This window comes from Acinonyx jubatus, chromosome B4 (assembly GCF_027475565.1).
Source record: "Acinonyx jubatus isolate Ajub_Pintada_27869175 chromosome B4, VMU_Ajub_asm_v1.0, whole genome shotgun sequence".
Classification (NCBI taxonomy): Eukaryota; Metazoa; Chordata; class Mammalia; order Carnivora; family Felidae; genus Acinonyx; species Acinonyx jubatus.
The window spans coordinates 79,659,227-79,678,517 of NC_069387.1; the positions used below are offsets into that span (position 1 = coordinate 79,659,227).

The window sequence follows — 19,291 nt, forward strand, 5'->3', positions numbered from 1 at the left end:
AAATCTTAGATAGATGATAATGTGTGTGGGAACTATCTTCCACTAAAGGAGGCAATTTTCAAAGACAGTGAACCAACAATCAATTAAAAAAGAACAAACAAGCTCTTATTTCCAGACATTTTCCTAGTTTCCCATGACCCCAAAGCACACTGAGGGGGCAAATCTGCTAAGTATATCTACAAAGCTTAACCAGCCCAATTGAATTCTTCACTAGAAAGACTTTTTAAAATAGTAATCCATTCTTTATGTTTGTGGATGTTTTGTTAAGTATGAAATGGAAGGAAAACTTTCAAACTCATCCTATAAGGCCAGCATTAACCTAATTCCCAAACCAAACAAACACTCCACTAAAAGGACAGTTACAGGCCAATATCCCTGATGAAAACGAATGCAAAAATTCTCAACAAGATACTAGCAAATCAAATCCAACAGCACATTAAAAGAATTATTCACATGATCAAGTGAAATTTATTCCTGGGCTGCCAGGGTGGTTCAGAATTCTCAGGTCAATCAATGTCATACATCACATTAATCAAAGAAAGAACAAGAACTGTATGATCCTCTCAATAGGTTTAGAAAAAGCTTTTGACAAAATACAGTATCCATTCTTGATAAAAGCCCTCTACAAAGTAGGGACAGAGGGAACATACCTTAACATCATAAAAGTCAAATACAGAAGATCCACAGCTAATCTTAACTTCAATGGAGAAAAACAGAGCTTTCCCTCTAAGGTCAGGAACAAAACAGGGATGTCTACTCTCATAATTGTTATCTAACATAGTACTGGAAGTCCTAGCCTCATCAATCAGACCAGAAGAGAAATAAAATGCATCCAAATCAGCAAGAAATAAGTCAAATTTTCACAATTTGTAGATGACATGATACTTTATGTAGAAAATCTGCTAGACTGCACCAAAAAATTACTGATATATGAATTCAGCACAGTCACAGGATATAAAATCGAGGTACAGATATCTATTGCATTTGTAATATCAATAATGAAGCAGTAGAAAGAGAAATCAAAGACTTGATTGCATTTACAGTTGAACATAGGGTAAGAGGAGAAAAAAGAGAGAGGGAAGCAAACTGTAAGCGACTCTTGACTATGGAGAACAAGCTGAGGGTTGATGGAGGCTGGCGAGTAGGGGATGGGCTAAATGGATGTTGGGTTTTAAGGAGGACACTTGTGATGAGCTCTAGCTGTTACATGTAAGTGATGAATCACTAAATTCTCTACCTGAAACCAATTTTACCATATATGTTAACTAATTAGAATTTAAATAAAACCTTGAAATAACAAAAAATAAACAAAAGAAGATGTATATAAACACAAGAAGATTGGAGTCAGCATAATCCTATATAGTTCATGTTATTGATGTGGGTTTGAAGTATACCAATGTAATTGAAAAAAAGGCTGATTTGAAAAATTGTAGGTGAGATACATAGAACTAATTAACTAATTATTATGAGGGGAGTACACCAAGGAGATGTGCCTCACCATTTTTGGTTTTGTATGATGTTTCTGGTGATGGTACCAACAGATAAAAAGTTAGGGAACTCTTAGCAAACTAGGAATAGAGGGGGAATTTCCTTAACTTGAAAATGACATCTACAAAAACTTACAGCTGAGATTATATTTAATGGTGTTGAAATAGAAGTTTTCCCACTAAGATAGGAATCAGGCAAAGATTGTCCCCTCTCACCACATCTCTTCAGCGCCCTTTTGAAAATTTTAGGTAATGCAATAGACAAAAAAGGAAATAAAGGTATTATGGGCTGAATTATGTCTTCCCAATCTCATATGTTGAAGCCTTAACCCCCAGCACATTGGTATGTGACTATGTTTGGAGATAGAGCCTTCAAAGAAGTAAATAAAATAAGTCTGTTACAGTGGGTTGTAATACAGTCTGGTTGGTGTCTTTACAGGAAGATATTAGGGCACACAGGGAGGCACTAGAGGTGCGTATGCACTGAGGGGCAACCATGTGAAGAGGGAGCAAGAGGGCAGACATCTCCAATCCAAGAAGAGAAGCCTTATTTATGGCACTTCGGTCATGGAATTCTCTCTAGAATTGGGAGAAAAAAATTGGTGTTTAAGACACTCATTCTGTTGTATTTTGTTATGGCAGCCCTAGCAAATTACCATAAACATTATACAGAGTGAAAAGGAAGATTAATCTGTCTTTGTCCACAGGTGACATAGTTGTCTATGTAGAAAATCTGAAAGAGTTGCCCAAACACCCTCCTAAAATTAATGGGATATTTAGGAGTGTTACAGGATACATGGTTAATATACAAAAGTTAATTGCTTTCCATAGACCAGGAATGAGAAAGTAGAATTTAAAATTAAAAACAGAATACCATTTATATCATAGCTATCCCCAATAAAATATTTAGATGTCAACCTCACAAAATATGTACAAGATCTCTAGGAGGAAACATATGAAATTCTAGTGAAACAAATACAAAAAGACTTAAATAAATGGAAAATGATTGAATGTTCAAGGCAAGGAAGACTTAATATTGTCAATATATCATCTCTTCCTAGCTTGCTCTATTTATTCAATGAAATCTCAATCAAAACTCTAGCAAGTTATTTTTTGGTGTTTGACAAATTTTAGATATTGAATGAAGTTTATATGAAAAATCCATGAGATCAGAATAACCAACACAATACTGATGGGGAGAACAGAATCAGAGGAAATTCAAATATATACAAATTCAACTATACACAACCATACAACTATATTAATCCAGACAGTGTGGTATTGGTGGAAGAATTAACAAATAGACCAATGGGAATAGAATAGAGAAACTGTTCTAGAGACTCTCACTGAAGAAGAAAAACATAATGTTCCCAATAGGTGAGGAAAAGTATTTGATACAATTCAACACACATATATATGATGCTTTAAAAAATCATAACTAATTGAAGGTAGACATAAGAATTAAAGAAAAACTTCTATACACATAATTTTTTTATTTTTTATTTTTTTTATTTTTTCAACGTTTTTTTTTTATTTATTTTTGGGACAGAGAGAGACAGAGCATGAACGGGGGAGGGGCAGAGAGAGAGGGAGACACAGAATCGGAAACAGGCTCCAGGCTCTGAGCCATCAGCCCAGAGCCCGACGCGGGGCTCGAACTCACGGACCGCGAGATCGTGACCTGGCTGAAGTCGGACGCTTAACCGACTGCGCCACCCAGGCGCCCCTATACACATAATTTTAATAGGAAACTGTTAAAACCTTCTATTTGAAACCAAAAATTAGAGAAGTGACTACCAATGACTCATCTTCATTTACCAAAGATTATAGCCAATGACATAAGAAAACAAATTTAAAATGTAAGAGAGGAAAAACACTCATTATTTTAAGACATAACTATCTTCTCAATAGGAAATTTGTGTACACATTATGAGGGTAGAATGTTTTTAAATTTACTATTAATATTTAAGATGGCTACCAATGTGGGTTTAGAACTTCTTGTTTTTGTGTGGTGAATATTATAACCATGAGTTATCCCCTTCATCAGGAAAGAATGAAATGTAGTATATATTTAGACTTGTGTCTGTTTATGTACGTAATACTTTTATGGAAATTGGTAATGACTATGTCTCCACTGATCATAAGTATAATATAATCAATGAAATATATTTGTATCATATACATTTACCTGTATATAATTTTAGGAAGATTGAGCTTTTCTTTTTGATCTCACAATTAACCATTATTGTGAACTTGCAAACAAGGCCACTGAAATAACTGCGATAGGCTAAACAGAGGAAGCACAACCATTGTAAATAATTATTTATATCATAATTTCTCACTCATTACTACCATCTCATCAAGGATTACAAGGAAATGGAGCAACCATCTTAAAATCTCAAAAAATATTTCAAGTACAAAGCATCTTTTAAAAATTGTTTTCCTTCTGAATTTGGGATCTTAAATTGGGGAAAGCAATTCCAAAAATATTATCAAAGTTGTCTGGTCATTATGTGAATATTTAAGCATAGGTCGTGGATATTTTGAGATAAGATTGGAATCTTAGGGGGCACCTGGGTGGCTTAGGTGGTTGAGCTTCGACTCATGGTTTCAACTCAGGTCGTGATCTCACAGTTTCGTGGGTTCAAGACACGCATTGGTCTCTGCTCTGGCAGCATGGAGCCTGCTTGGGATTCTCTCTCCCTCTCTCTGCTCCTCCCCCACTCATGCTGTCTCTGTCTCTCTCAAAAGAAATAAATAAACTTAAAAAAATATTGGAATGTTACCATTATTAGTTTCTGAGAAAAAAATAGAGTCAGGTTGATAGGTGGTGCTTCATGTGATATGATAACCAGCTGGAAATGGACTATTACTGCAGCATTCTAGTCCAATTCAAAGTTACTTCCTATGATACTTGTAAGGAAAATATTCTTAATAGACATAATTTTAAGCTGCATAGTTGTTCTCTTGTCTGGAATACAGTCTCAGACACATATTTGCACTGACTTAGGGTCAGTAGGCTAGTGGTTTATGTCGATAACTAAGAATTTGTCTCTTTGTTTTTTTTATTTTTATTTTTATTTTTTTAATATATGAAATTTATTGTCAAATTGGTTTCCATACAACACCCAGTGTTCATCCCAAAGGGTGCCCTCCTCAGTACCCATCGCCTACCCTTCCCTCCCTCCCACCCCCCATGAACCCTCAGTTTGTTCTCAGTTTTTAAGAGTCTCTTATGCTTTGGCTCTCTCCCATTCTAACCTCTTTTTTTCCCCTTCCCCTCCCCCATGGGTTTCTGTTAAGTTTCTCAGGATCCACATAAGAGTGAAAACATATGGTATCTCTCTTTCTCTGTATGGCTTATTTCACTTAGCATCACACTCTCCAGTTCCATCCAAGTTGCTACAAAGGACGATATTTCATTCTTTCTCATTGCCATGTAGTACTCCATTGTGTATATAAACCACAATTTCTTTACCTATTCATCAGTTGATGGACATTTAGGCTTTTTCCACAATTTGGCTATTGTTGAGAGTGCTGCTATAAACATTGGGGTACAAGTGCCCCTATGCATCAGTACTCCTGTATCCCTTGGGTAAATTCCTGTGGATAACTGGGAATTTGAAAACAGCAATATTGAAGGAATACAGAACAGTGTTCTGTTTGTAGAGAGACCTCCCTGAATGGTAAAAAGAACTGAGAATACCAATTTCCCATATGAATGCTCAGTAATTCATATCAGATATGGGGTAACTTATCCAAAATCTGGTGAAGGCACTGATTCATTACCTTCCAGATTCTTTGCCATCCCTATCATTGCTCATTCAGTAGGTTCTTATCAATAATATAACCATGGTAGAAGAGATAGAAGTCAGAACACAGATGGCTCAACATTGGCTAACCTGGAAATGAACCATGCTAACTGCACAATTTTCTGATGATGATTATCAAAAATATAGGGAGAAAACCAAGATGTGATGGATGAATGGACAATGTTGAATATACATACAATGGAAACTTATTTGGCATTAAAAAGGAAGTAAATTCTGCCTTTTGACAACACAGATGACCATGGAAGAAATAATGCTAAGAGAAAACGCCAATCACAAACAAATACTCTATAATTCCTATTATATAAGGTACCTGAAAAAGTCAAGCTCATAGAAGCAGAGAGTAGAATGATGATTGCCTGGGACTTGAGGGGAGGTGAAAATGAGAAATTGCCATTCAATGGGTTTCAACTTATTTAAATTATGCATGGTGAATGAGTTCTAGAGAACTGTTGTATAACATTGTTCCTATAGTTACAATACTGTGCGTTGCACACTTAAAACTTCTTTAAAGGGGAAGATCTCATGGTAAATATTCTTACTACAACAAAAAATTTTCCTGATAAATATAGTATAACCTGGGCCTATCAGCCAGTCATCATGCTTCAGTTTGATTACATCGATTTTTCCATGAAGGAGAAGTAGTGATTTGTCCAGGCTCTGCTCTAGTTATAATTTTGCCCTTCCTGCTCAAATTACTTATGTCAATACCACTATATGAGATGCAACAAATGCCTTATTTGTTACCATGTCTATTGCACTAGGGCTTTGGTGTAAGACACTCACTTTACAAGAAGAGAAGTGAGGGGATACACTCCTATCCATGGGATTCAAGGGAATTATGCACCTCGTCAGACAGAATCAGGTGAACTCATGGAATGGTAGAATCACTTATTGAAGACTCCGTTTTCGGATATAACTGTCTGTCAGCACTTTACACAGTTGGGTTATTGTCTCTAGGATATTGTATTTATACTGCATTAGCAAATAATACATGAGGTTATTTATTTCATAATGTGACTATTGGCCCAAGTACCGTGGGTCAATGTTGGAATGCCAACTACCACTCTAAAACCTGCTAACCACTTTTTTTCCTTGCTGCCCCTATGACATTGGATTTTGCTGAGTTATTATACTTACTACTCAACAGAGGGCTAATTTTACTGGGGGTCACAGCAATTGCTCCTGTCTCCTGGGTATTCATTTCACTGAACCGACAGGTAAACAAAATGCTTTGTATACTTTTGGGTACTGATAGTGATTAGCAAACGATATTAATAGAAAAGAGAGGAGGAGGTATAGCAGTAATTAAGGAATTTTCCAGGATGCCTTCTAGCACCACCATGCCCGATGGTAAATATTAATGAACAAGTATGGTATGCTTTTGTACTTCTAATTGTCAATTATCAATGACAGAATATAGCTAAAGGATAAATATGGAGAGTTTTAAGTGAAAAGGAAATTAACTTCATGATTAGGAATACAAGTATCTCTAAATACTATTTCATAATACAATATTTACTTTGGTATATATGTCAGTTTGCCTATGACAAGTTTTGCTGTAATGATAAATTGAAATGCTTCTTTTTCAGTGAAGTTACACAGATTGAGAGATCATTTTGGTCCCTCCCAAAGGATTCACACCACAAAAAAGGAAAAGAGAAAAAACAAATGCTTTATGTATTTTGACTCCTACTAAGTTTAGGCTCTTCTTTTTCCTCTCCTTTTTTCTTTCTTTTCTTTCTCTGTCTTTCTTCTCTTCCCTACCCCCAAATCTAGAGCATCTGTGTTCCTCATGGAGCTTGACTCTGGCACCTAGGTACTTTAATAACGTACTTATACTTCCTTCTCTCCCAGGAGAACTATCTCTCAGAGGATTAGAGAAACCTCAATGGTGTAATTATTTGAAAAAGTTATACTGTTAGGCCAAAACAAAAGGCAGGATGGATAACTGGTGCTGATATTCTGGTAGATTATCGGAGATTCCAGATGGCTCAGGGCCTCTTACATATCCAAGACAATCCACTTCACTTCTTTAAAAGGACTCAACATCCAAGAATGAAGGACAGAATATCCTGTGGATTGATCCCTTGGGTTCACTTTGCAAAACCATAGACTGTAATTTATGAATCTGTTTCAGTCTTAGCAAAGCATCATTTAGAAAATTCACCTTGTGTCTCTTCTACAAAGAACCACAGCATTTTCCAAGAAGTCAACTGCTTAAGGAAAGTACAGTTGTTAAATAGAGAAATAAGGGGAATTAGTCCGATTTCTCTATGGGAAGAACTAAATCTGGATACTAAGCATGCATTTGGAATTTCTTTGCGGGGGGAGGATTCATTTTATCTTCACATACTGATTATTTAGTACTTGTAGCACAATAATTAACTAACTTCATGCTTCTAAAATTAAAACAATAACAAGAGGAAAACATTGGAATTCTGCTGCTTCATTTTCAGGATCTGAAAAATTACCCAACCATATAAGGTAAGGGTACATCTTAAAACATGAGAGTTTTAAGTCTCAAACTGACTACTTGTTTATTGTCTACTCCTTTTTCCAGATATAAATGTCTTTAGGCATAACCTTATTAACATTAGAATAAGTTCAATAGGAATAAATCTGGATGATTAAAATGACATATCTTCTTACCACTAGTAAAGATTAGAGGAAATAATAAAATATATGATTAAAAAATATTTCATGATGACTTCAGGCTTTCTTCTCACTATTTAAGTAAGTATCTTATGTCTCCTCAGAACCTAAGTGTTATCTATTTAAAATTTTGCTCTTTTATAATACAATTACTTGCATATTTAAGTTTCGGTGGAGGTGGTGAATAATGAAAATATAACAGGGAGACACCATACCACTTTTCTTCAGTGATCTCTTTCTGGGGCAAAATATTATACTTCTATCAGATTTCTTTATTCTTTTAAAAAGCAGTTTCTCTGATTCTTTCCCTCAACATAGAATGGTTTATTCCAAAAAAGCCCATAAACATATTATTTATTTTCAACCTAATTAGTGCCTATTATTTGGTGTGTATTGTTGGATTGAACACAGAAAGATATGATAAATGATAATGGTTAATATCTGTCAAGTGTTTATTCTGTGATAAATGATATTCAGTTATTTATGTGCATTATCCTGTTTTTAAGTTTATTTATTTATTTTGGGCACCTGGGTGGCTCAGTTAGTTAAGCAACTGACATTTGACCTCAGTTGAGGTCATGATCTCATGGTTTGTGAATCTGAGCCCCCTTTGGGCTCTATGCTGACAGCATGAAGTCTGCTTGGGATTTTCTCTTTCTCCCTCTCTCTTTATGCCTCTCCTCCCTTGCTCTCTTTCTCTCTATAAAATATAAGTAAACATTTAAAGTGAGGTTTATTTATTTATTTTGAGAGTGAGGGAGAGAGAGAACCCCAAGCATGCTGCATGATGTCAGCGCAGAGACTGAAGCAGAGCTCGAACTCATAATCCATGAGATCATGACCTGAGCTGAGATCAAGGGTCAGTCGCTTCACCAGCTGAGCCACCCAGGTGCCTCTTATGTACATGGTCTAAGTATATACCCCCAAGAAAACTGGGTAGTTATGTTGTTTTATCCCTGCTCTATGTTGAGGATACACTGGTATAGTAACTTGCCATATAATTACATCAGTAACTTAAAGAACATAAGGAGGTTGTACAGGAAACAAATAAGTTACATAAGTCACTTAGTCCAAGTTCCCAGTTAGTAAATGTGAGAAGCAGCACTGGCTGTTCCCTTACTTAAATCTAAACCCATGCTAACCACCTCAGTATTTCAAAGTCCTCAAGTTTTTCTGATTCTGCATGTTCAAATATCATGCAGTATATATCTATATAAGAAATATTGACTGCTATTTGCCAGACACAGAACACTGTACTGAATTTATGGAGGACAGCTTGAAGTTTGATCTTAAGGAAGAACTTATGAATATTTAATATGCATATTAAAATGTGGTGATCATAGCTACCATCCTTGGGAGCATGATCTATGCGGAAGTGTCTTAACCTAGGTTGCAAATTGGAGAATTTATTTTGGAGATAAGAAACTTTAACTGAATTCTGAGGTACAAATAGAAGTAAGTCACCTAAAGGAACCAGAAGGGCTTATTATAAAAGGTGGTATCCTAAAGGACCTGAATGTGAGACAGGAAACCATCAAAACCCTAGAGGAGAAGGCAGGAAAAGACCTCTCTGACCTCAGCCATAGCAATCTCTTACTCGACACATCCCCAAAGCCAAGGGAATTAAAAGCAAAAATGAATTACTAGGACCTTATGAGGATAAAAAGCTTCTGCACAGCAAAGGAAACAACCAACAAAACTAAAAGGAAACCAACGGAATGGGAAAAGATATTTGCAAATGACATATCGGACAAAGGGCTAGTATCCAAAATCTATAAAGAGCTCACCAAACTCCACACCCGAAAAACAAATAACCCATTGAAGAAATGGGCAGAAAACATGAATAGACACTTCTCTAAAGAAGACATCCGGATGGCCAACAGGCACATGAAAAGATGCTCAAAGTCGTTCCTCATCAGGGAAATACAAATCAAAACCACACTCAGATATCACCTCACGCCAGTCAGAGTGGCCAAAATGAACAAATCAGGAGACTATAGATGCTGGCGAGGATGTGGAGAAATGGGAACCCTCTTGCACTTTTGGTGGGAATGCAAATTGGTGCAGCCACACTGGAAAACAGTGTGGAGGTTCCTCAGAAAATTAAAAATAGACCTACCCTATGGCCCAGCAATAGCACTGCTAGGAATTTACCCAAGGGATACAGGAGTACTGATGCATAGGGGCACTTGTACCCCAATGTTTATAGCAGCACTCTCAACAATAGCCAAATTATGGAAAGAGCCTAAATGTCCATCAACTGATGAATGGATGAAGAAATTGTGGTTTATATACACAATGGAGTACTACATGACAATGAGAAAGAATGAAATATGGCCCTTTGTAGCAACATGGTTGGAACTGGAGAGTGTGATGCTAAGTGAAATAAGCCATACAGAGAAAGAGAGATACCATATGTTTTCACTCTTATGTGGATCCTGAGAAACTTAACAGAAACCCATGGGAGAGGGGAAGGAAAAAAAAAAGAGGTTAGAGTGGGAGAGAGAGCCAAAGCATAAGAGACTCTTAAAAGCTGAGAACAAACTGAGGGTTGATGGGGGGTGGGAGGGAGGGGAGGGTGGGCGATGGGTACTGAGGAGGGCACCTTTTGGGATGAGCACTGGGTGTTGTATGGAAACCAATTTGACAATAAATTTTATATTGGGAAAAAAAAAAGGTGGTATCCTGCAGTGAATGAGAATGGAGGGATTCTGGAGCCAAGTTTTTACTCTACAAATTCGGATTCTGACACCAGTAGGTGGTATCAACAGACTTAATTTCTCTGTATTTCAATTTCCCCTTCTGGAATGTAATAGTACTCACCTCATATTATTGTTATGAGGATTACATGAGCTACTAAAAAACATTTAGAAAAGTGGCTGGCACACTCTGGCAAACAGTATGGAGATTCCTCAAAAAATTAAAAATAGAATTACCCTATTACCCAGCAATTGCACTACTAGGTATTTATCCAAAGGATAGTGGTGTGCTGTTTCGAAGGCCCACATGCACCCCAATGTTTATAGCAGCACTATCAACAATAGCCAAAGTATGGAAAGAGCCCAAATGTCCATCGATAGATGAATGGATAAAGAAGATGTTGTATACACACACACACACACACACACACACACACACACACACACACACAATGGAGTATTACTCGGCAATCAAAAAGAAAGAAATCTTGCTATTTGCAACCATATGGATGGAACTAGAGGGTAATATGCTAAGCAAAATTATTCAGTGAGAGAAATACAAATATCATATGACTTCACTCATATGAGGACTTTAAGATATAAAACAAATGAACATAAGGAAAGGAAGCAAAAGTAATATAAAAACAGGGAGAGGGACAAAACATAAGAGACTCTTAAATATGGAGAACAACAGAGGGTTACTGGAGGGGTTGTGGGAGGGGGGATGGGCTAAATGGGTAAGGGCATTAAGGAATCTACTCCTGAAATCATTGTTGCACTATATGGTAACTAACTTGGATGGGTAAATTAAAAATTTTTTTTAATTAAAAAAAAGAAAAAAAAGTGGCTGGCATATCAAAAGTGCACCTTTATTGTTGTTGTTGTTGTTATTTAGGCAGAACCAAGCACGTGGAACCCTCAGAAGATGGAAAATGTTACCACATTTTTACTACAAGCAGTTCAAATTCTCCGTTGTGCTGTCTTGTAAATGGCAGTTAAAAGTGTGACAGCTATGAAAGTCATATCCAGGGTAAAGAAGAATGCAGTCAACAATCCCTTATATGTATCTTTTCAGTATTTTTCTCTAAAGTAACTCTTCCATGTAGACTACCTGGAATCCTCTTCTTAAAAAATTGTAAACTGCAAGCTGAGTTAACACAGGGAAATTTACTTCATGGAAAGGCTATGGATGCCCATCTGGGAGAGACATCTTAGCATGTGAGTCCCGATAATACTTGTGTTTATTTGTGCACAACTTTGATCTTAGTGAGCAAATGACTTATATCAGAATTCAAAGTTTCCATTACTTATGAAAAGTATTTGCACATCTTAAGTAATTTTTATTTAAGGTTAGTCACTTTATTTAGATCTGTTTACATGTAATATGAGTTAAGGCCTCAAAGTTAAGATTTCCTAAAAGAGACTACTAAATGCCCTCATATCTACAAATGCAGACACTGTAATTCCTTCCCAAATGTCAACTATTAAATTATTTGTGGTCTCTTCCAATCACCTCTTCATGACAATGAATTTATTGAATAATGAATCAGAAACACATAGAAGTGATGCTTGCAAATGTGAAAGCCACTTAAGAAATATTGTGAAAGCCACAATAAGAATAGTGTTTGTACAATAGCTTTGTAATCCTAAATCTGCAATGGTCAAGGGCTATCTTCAAAGCCCAGAGTTCATTTATTTTTCCTTGTACCTCTCAGCAGGTTTCTGCCATGGGTGACAGGGGAATAGACAATCACTCGGAAGTGACTGACTTCATCCTTGTAGGCTTCAGGGTCCACCAAGAGCTCCGCATTCTCCTCTTCCTGATCTTTCTGCTTGTGTATGCCATGATCCTTCTGGGTAATATTGGGATGATGACCATTATTATGACCGATCCCCGGCTGAACACACCCATGTATTTCTTCCTAGGCAACCTGTCCTTCATTGATCTCTTCTATTCGTCTGTTATTGCACCCAAGGCCATGATCAACTTCTGGTCTGAGAGCAAGTCCATCTCTTTTGCAGGCTGTGTGACCCAGCTCTTTCTCTTTGCCCTCTTCATCGTGGCAGAGGGATTTCTCCTGGCAGCCATGGCCTATGACCGCTTCATTGCCATCTGCAACCCACTCCTCTACTCTGTCCAGATGTCAGCACGTCTCTGCACTCAGTTGGTGGCTGGTTCCTATTTATGCGGCTGCATCAGCTCGGTTCTTCAGACCAGTATGACATTTACTCTGTCCTTTTGTGGTTCTCGGGCCATTGACCACTTCTACTGTGACACTCGCCCACTTCAGAGGATATCTTGTTCTGACCTCGTTATCTCTAGAATGATTTCCATTTCTTTATCCAGCATCATCATCTTGCCTACCATCATAGTTATTATTATTTCTTACTTGTATATTGTGTCCACAGTTCTCAAGATACGCTCCTCTGAGGGACGTAAGAAAGCGTTCTCCACTTGCAGCTCACACCTGGGAGTCGTGAGTGTGCTGTATGGTGCTGTGTTTTTTATGTATCTCACCCCTGACAGATTTCCTGAGCTGAGTAAAGTGGCCTCGTTGTGTTACACCCTAGTCACTCCCATGCTGAATCCTTTGATTTACTCCCTGAGAAACAAAGATGTCAAAGAAGCTCTAAAAAAACTTCTAGAGAAGAAAAATCCTATTCTTTGATTATTATTTTTTTCCTCCATTGATTTTGTGGTTATTTCTTTCATACTCCTTGTATCCATTAATGAAAGTTATTCCATTAAACATCATAAATATATTATCAGAAGCTTTTTTCTGGTGAGGTACCTGGAACATTGTTCATCTTGAACGTCTCAGATATTGGAGATGTCCTGGATATTAGAGAAGCATTTTTCATGATAAACCTTCCCACTATCTCAAATAACATTGTTTCACAGAATTGATTTGTATTTGCTTAATGACTTGCTGCTGAGCACAAATTTTATAGTTAATATAGTGTATAAACAATGTTTTGTGACTTCTTTGTTTTGGAAGGTCTCCTTGCTACATAACATAATCACTAATATTGACAAGAATGTTCAACTTATTTTAAAAAAATAATGTTTTCCATTTATATAACTACTTTGTTTTAGCATGTTATGTAGTTATTGAATTTTCATTTTGAATCAAATATCTGATATGTGTTATATCAAGAGGAAGTAATAATAATAAAAACAAATAATGAGTAATCCTTGCTATAATGATTAATTTGGAAATTTTTATATCAAACGATCTGACATTGTAGAGTGTTCTGAGACATTGCTAGTTGTTAAATCCTAAAATAAAGAACCAAAATTATAGATAGAGACCTGCAAATATTTTTGAGCAATCATTGCCTCAATTTGGGTTATCGTGCATTGTTTTCCTGGGTTAATTATTGTGAAGAATATTTAATAAAGGTAGAGCAAGTTTAGCATTAACATAGCTTGTTGTCCAAAATTTACTCATCTATGCCTATGAATATTTATATATTTGATTAATTTATTGGCAGTGTAATATATCTTGTGGTAGGCTCAGGTATAAATAATGTTATTCTTTAGGGAGCTTACAATTCAGTGTGAGAATCACATCCTTGCATGCACAAGCAATCCAAATCCACAGATTTCTATGCCAAAGATAAACATACAGATTTCAAAGTGGGGTGCCTGACAGTGTGTCCCAGCAATCAGAGAAAGTCTTTATGTTGTATTGAAGATCTATTTAAAGGGAATAAGATTGGAGTCAGTATACTACTGTATCAATCATGTTGTTGATGTGGGCTTGAAGTATACCAACGTGATTGAAAGAAAGGTGATTTGAAAAATTGTAGGTTAGACACACGGAACTAATTACCTGCTTAGTGTGAGGGGAGTACACCAAGGAGGTGTGTCTCACCATTTTTGGTCTTGTGTGATGTGTCTGGTGATGGTACCAACAGATAAAAAGTTAAGGAACTCTCAGCAAACTAGGAGTAGAGGGGCATTTCTTTAACTTGAAAAAGAACATCTATAAAAGCCTACAGGTGAGATTATATTTAATGGTGATGAAGTAGAAGCTTTCGCACTAAGATAGGCATTAGGCAAGAACGTCCTCCCTCAGCACATCTCTTCAGCGCCCTTTTGGATGTCTTAGGTAACGTCATAAAAAAAGAAGAAATGAAAGTATAATGGGATGAATGATGTCTCTCCAAACTCACATGTTGAAACCCTAACCCCATAGTACCTCGGTATGTGAGTATGTTTGAAGACTGAGCCTTCAAGGAAGTAATCTAAATAAGGCTGTTACAGCTGGGTTTTAATACAGTGTGGCTGGTGTGTTTATAAGGAAATATTAGGACACACAGAGAGATGCTAGAGGTGCATATGCACTCAGAGACGACCATGTGAAGAGGGAGCAAGAGGGCAGACATCTGCAAGTCAAGGACAGGAGCCTCAGATGTTTACTTACGGCACCCTGATTCTGAGCTTCCAGTCTTCAGAACAGGGAGAAAAAAATTTGGCAGTTAGGGCACCCCGTCTGTAGTATTTTATTATCGCAGCCCTAGCAAAATACTATAAAGCATTATACACAATGAAAGGAAGAATAAATCAATCTTTGTTCACAGGTGACTGTAGAAAATCTGAAAGAATTGCCCGAACACCCTCCTAAAACTAATAGGAAATAAAGAAGTGTTGCAGGATACATGGTTACTATTCAAAAGTTAATTGCTTTCTATATGAGCAATTAGAATTTATGCAATGAGCAGGTAGAATTTAGAATTAAAAACACAATGCTATTTATGTTATCACTTTCCCTGATAAAATACTTAGGTATAAATCTCACAAAATAAGTATAAGATCTCTAGGAGGAAAGGTATAAAATTCAAATGGAAAAAAACAAAGAAGACCTATATAAATGGAGAAGCATTGAATGTTCATGGAGAGGAAGACGATATTGTCAAGATATCATTTCTTCCCAACTTGCTCTATACATTCAATGCAATCCCAATCAAACTTTTAGCAAGTAATTTTTTGTTATTGACAAATAACATATTAAAATGAAGTTATATGAAAAAGTAACAAGCCAGAATAGCCAACACAGTATTGAAAGAGAAGAGCAGAATGGGAGGAATGATACTACACAACATCAGTTATACACAACAATACAGCTACAGTAATCCAGACACTGTGGTATTGGTGAAAGAATAAACAAATAGATCAATTGCGTAGAATAGAGAAACTAGAAATAGAGACACATCGATAGGAGCAAAGCAAAGATAATACAATGATGAAAAGACAGGATGTTCAATAAAGAGTGCTGGAATACTTGGACATCCACATGCAAAAATGTGAGCATAGACATAGACTTTACAACATTCACAAAAATTAATTCAAAGGAGTCATAAACTTAAGTGTAAAACACATAGTTACAAAACCCTTAGAAGATAACATGGGAGAAATCTAGATGACTTTGTGTTTGGTGATGCATTTTTATATACAACACCAGGGCATAATCCATGAAAAGCATAACTGATAAGTTGAACTTCACTAAAATTAAAAACGTCTGCTCTCTGAAGCACACTTTTAACAATTAAGAAGAAAAGACATAGCCTCAGGGAAATTATGTACAAAAGATATATCTAGTAGAAGATATCCAATATATGCAAAGAACACTTAATACTCAAGTGTAGGAAAAAACCTTACTAAAAATGGACCAATGACCTTAATAGACACCTCATCAAGGAAGATATGCAGGTGGCAGATAAACATATGAAAACGTGTTCCATACCATATACAGTGAGGGAATGTCATGTAAAACAACAATGGGATACCACTATGCACCTATCAGAATAACCAAAATGCAGAATACTGACATCAAATCATTGCATGTGGAGTGACAGGAACACTTAAGCATCACTAGTGGGTAATGCAAAATAGTACAACCACTTTGGAAGACAGTTTGGCAGTTTCTCACAAAACTAAACACACTCTTACTGATCTATGATCTACCAAGTATGCTGCTTGGTATTTACCCAAAGGAGGTGAAAATGTATGTCCATACCAAAACCAGCACATGGAAATTTATGGCAGGTTTATTCATAGTTGCCAAAATTTGGAAACAACCAAGATTTCCTTCAGCAAGTGACTGGATCAATAAACCATGGTATATTCAGGCAATAAAATATTATTTAGTGCAAAAAACCCCACATTGAACTATCAAGCTGTGAAAAGACCAGGAGGAATCTTAAAGACTTACTACTGAGTGAAAGAAGCCACTCTGAAAAGAATACCTATGTATGAGTCCAAATATGGCATTCTGGAAAAGCCAGAACTATAGAGTGAGGAAAAAGATAAGTGGTTGCTAGGGCCGTGGGTGGAGGAAGGGATGAACAGCGGGGTAGAAAAGATTTTTAGGGCAAAAGATTGTATGGCTCCATCATTATGGATACATGTCATTTATATTTGTCCAAACCATAAAATATACGATACCTAGGGTGAAACCTTAAATAAACTGGATTTTGGATGATGATAGGTGTGACCATAGGTTCATCACATACCAATCTGGTGGGGAATGTTGGCAATGGAGGAAGGTATGCATCTGTGGGGGCAAGGGATATCAGGTAAATGTCTCTGTACCTTAAACTTCTCTAAAATGTAAAGTCTTAAATAAAAAAGAAACAAAAAGAAAGAACAGTATACTACTGCTACTACACCCCTATTAGAATGGCCACAATAGAAACCACAGACTCTACCAAATGCTGGCAAGGATATGGAGGAACAGTAATCCTCAGTCATTGCTATGGTGAATGCAAAATGGTATAGCCACTTTGGAAGACAGTTTTTCGATTTCATGCAAAACTAAAAATCCTCTTACTATACAATCTAGTAGTTGTGCTCCTTGATGTTTACCCAATCAAGTTGAAAACTCTCACGTCCACACAAGATCCTGCACATGAATGTGTCTAGCAGCTTTATTCATAATTGCAAAAACATGGAAATAACCAAAATATCCTTCAGCAGGTGAATGAATAATAGACTGTGATACATCCAGACAATGGAACAATATTCAGCACTAAAAGGAAATGAGCTAAGGGACGCCTGGGTGGCTCACTTGGTTTAAACATCCAACTCCTGATTTTGACTCAGGTCATGAATCCAGGGTCCTGGGATTGAGCCTGGTGTCAGGCTCCACGCTGGGTTGGGATCTACACTGGGTTGTTTACATTTCTCTCTCTCTCTCCCTGTGTCCCTCTCTCCAGTTGTTCTTTCTCTCTGTATCTCTCTCTGAAAAATAAAACAAAATAAAGTAAAAAAAAATTTAAAAATGAGCTAACTCTCATGTTGTGGAAGGATATGAAGCAGCTGTAAATGCATGTGATTAAGTGTAAGAAGCCAATCTGAAAACAGTACACTATATAACATTTTTCAGTTATTGTACCTTTAAACTCCAGAATGTGTTTCGGAAATAATTTTTGTATTTTTGTTGTTTTTTTTGTTTTGGTTTTTTAACTGTATCATTCAAACCTGTTTGCTCTGACAAACCCTTTGTGTCCCTTCCCAGAGGCACAAGCTTAGGCTTGTGTGTCCTCTTGGATGACAGTGGATTTATAAGGTAAGCTTTGGCTGTGTCCTCCCGTGAACATTTTGTTGAGTGATGTGCCACTGTAGGTTTCCCACTGAGCACAGAGACTCCACAAATTTTCTTGTTCTGTTGTTTTGAAAACATTGTGGGACATCTATTTCTCCACTGTGTGATCTGATTGTTTTGGCCCCCTCTGGAAAGACATTCTTTAAAGCCAGTCTTTGAGGTTTGCTCCAATCCCAGAAGGGCCTTCTTAGCTGTCTCCTTCCCTGGTTCTCTCTAATATACATCTAGTTGATCTACACTTCAATTTTTGGTCTCATGGAGCTACCAGCCTCCTCTTAATGTCTTATCACCAAATGTGCATTGTGTTTGAGAGTCACTTAGGCTAGAACTTTCCCATACTTTGCTCAAAATAAAGTCAGTTCACTTGAGGAGAGTTTGGAGCCTCTGTTATTACTGCCTGCCTTTCATTCCAGGTAAAACCTGTGTTCAAGTGTTCTGGAACCGGAACAGGAGCATGACCAGTTCTGTCACAGTGACACCCTGGTTTATGAGCAGGTTTCCGCTGAGGTCAGTAACCTATGGTCTTCTAAGCTTATCTCTCTTGGCAAAAACCTCTATCCTTTGAACTGACTCAGTTGAAGTTGAGCCCTATAATTCTTGGCCTATCATGCTTGGGGTAGACCTTCTATAATATGAATAGATGCTGGGTAGAGGTAGAGATCTCTAGACATTTTAGCTACTATTGCCTTGAGTGGAGCTTCTGCAGCATGGAGCTGGAAGGGGTAAGAAATGTTTTCAGACTGCCATTCTCAAGGAGATAGGGTAGCCCTTGACTGGGATCTAGGGGAAGAGGAGTCTGCACTTGCCTGTGTGCTTCCTATCATGCTGGGTTGGGAGAGGGGGGAGACAGAGTAGGCCCTGGTTCAAATACATGTCATGTGAATGTTCATATTGGCTTTATTCACAATATCTAATCAATTGCCCATCAATTTAAGAGTGCATAAACAAAATTTGGTGTATACATGCAACTAAAGATGGAATGCTACTGACCAATTAAGAGTGAATTACTT

The 19,291-nt window shown here is 37.0% G+C and overlaps 1 protein-coding gene across 1 annotated transcript; it reads left to right on the top strand.

The window, feature by feature from the left end:
- The first annotated feature begins 12,383 nt into the window (after positions 1 to 12,383).
- LOC106982792 (olfactory receptor 9K2) lies at positions 12,384 to 13,340 on the top strand. Its single transcript, XM_015080972.2, has one exon. The coding sequence runs from the start codon at positions 12,399 to 12,401 to the stop codon at positions 13,338 to 13,340; it is 942 nt and encodes a 313-aa protein (XP_014936458.2). The 5' UTR covers positions 12,384 to 12,398.
- The last annotated feature ends 5,951 nt before the right edge of the window (positions 13,341 to 19,291 follow it).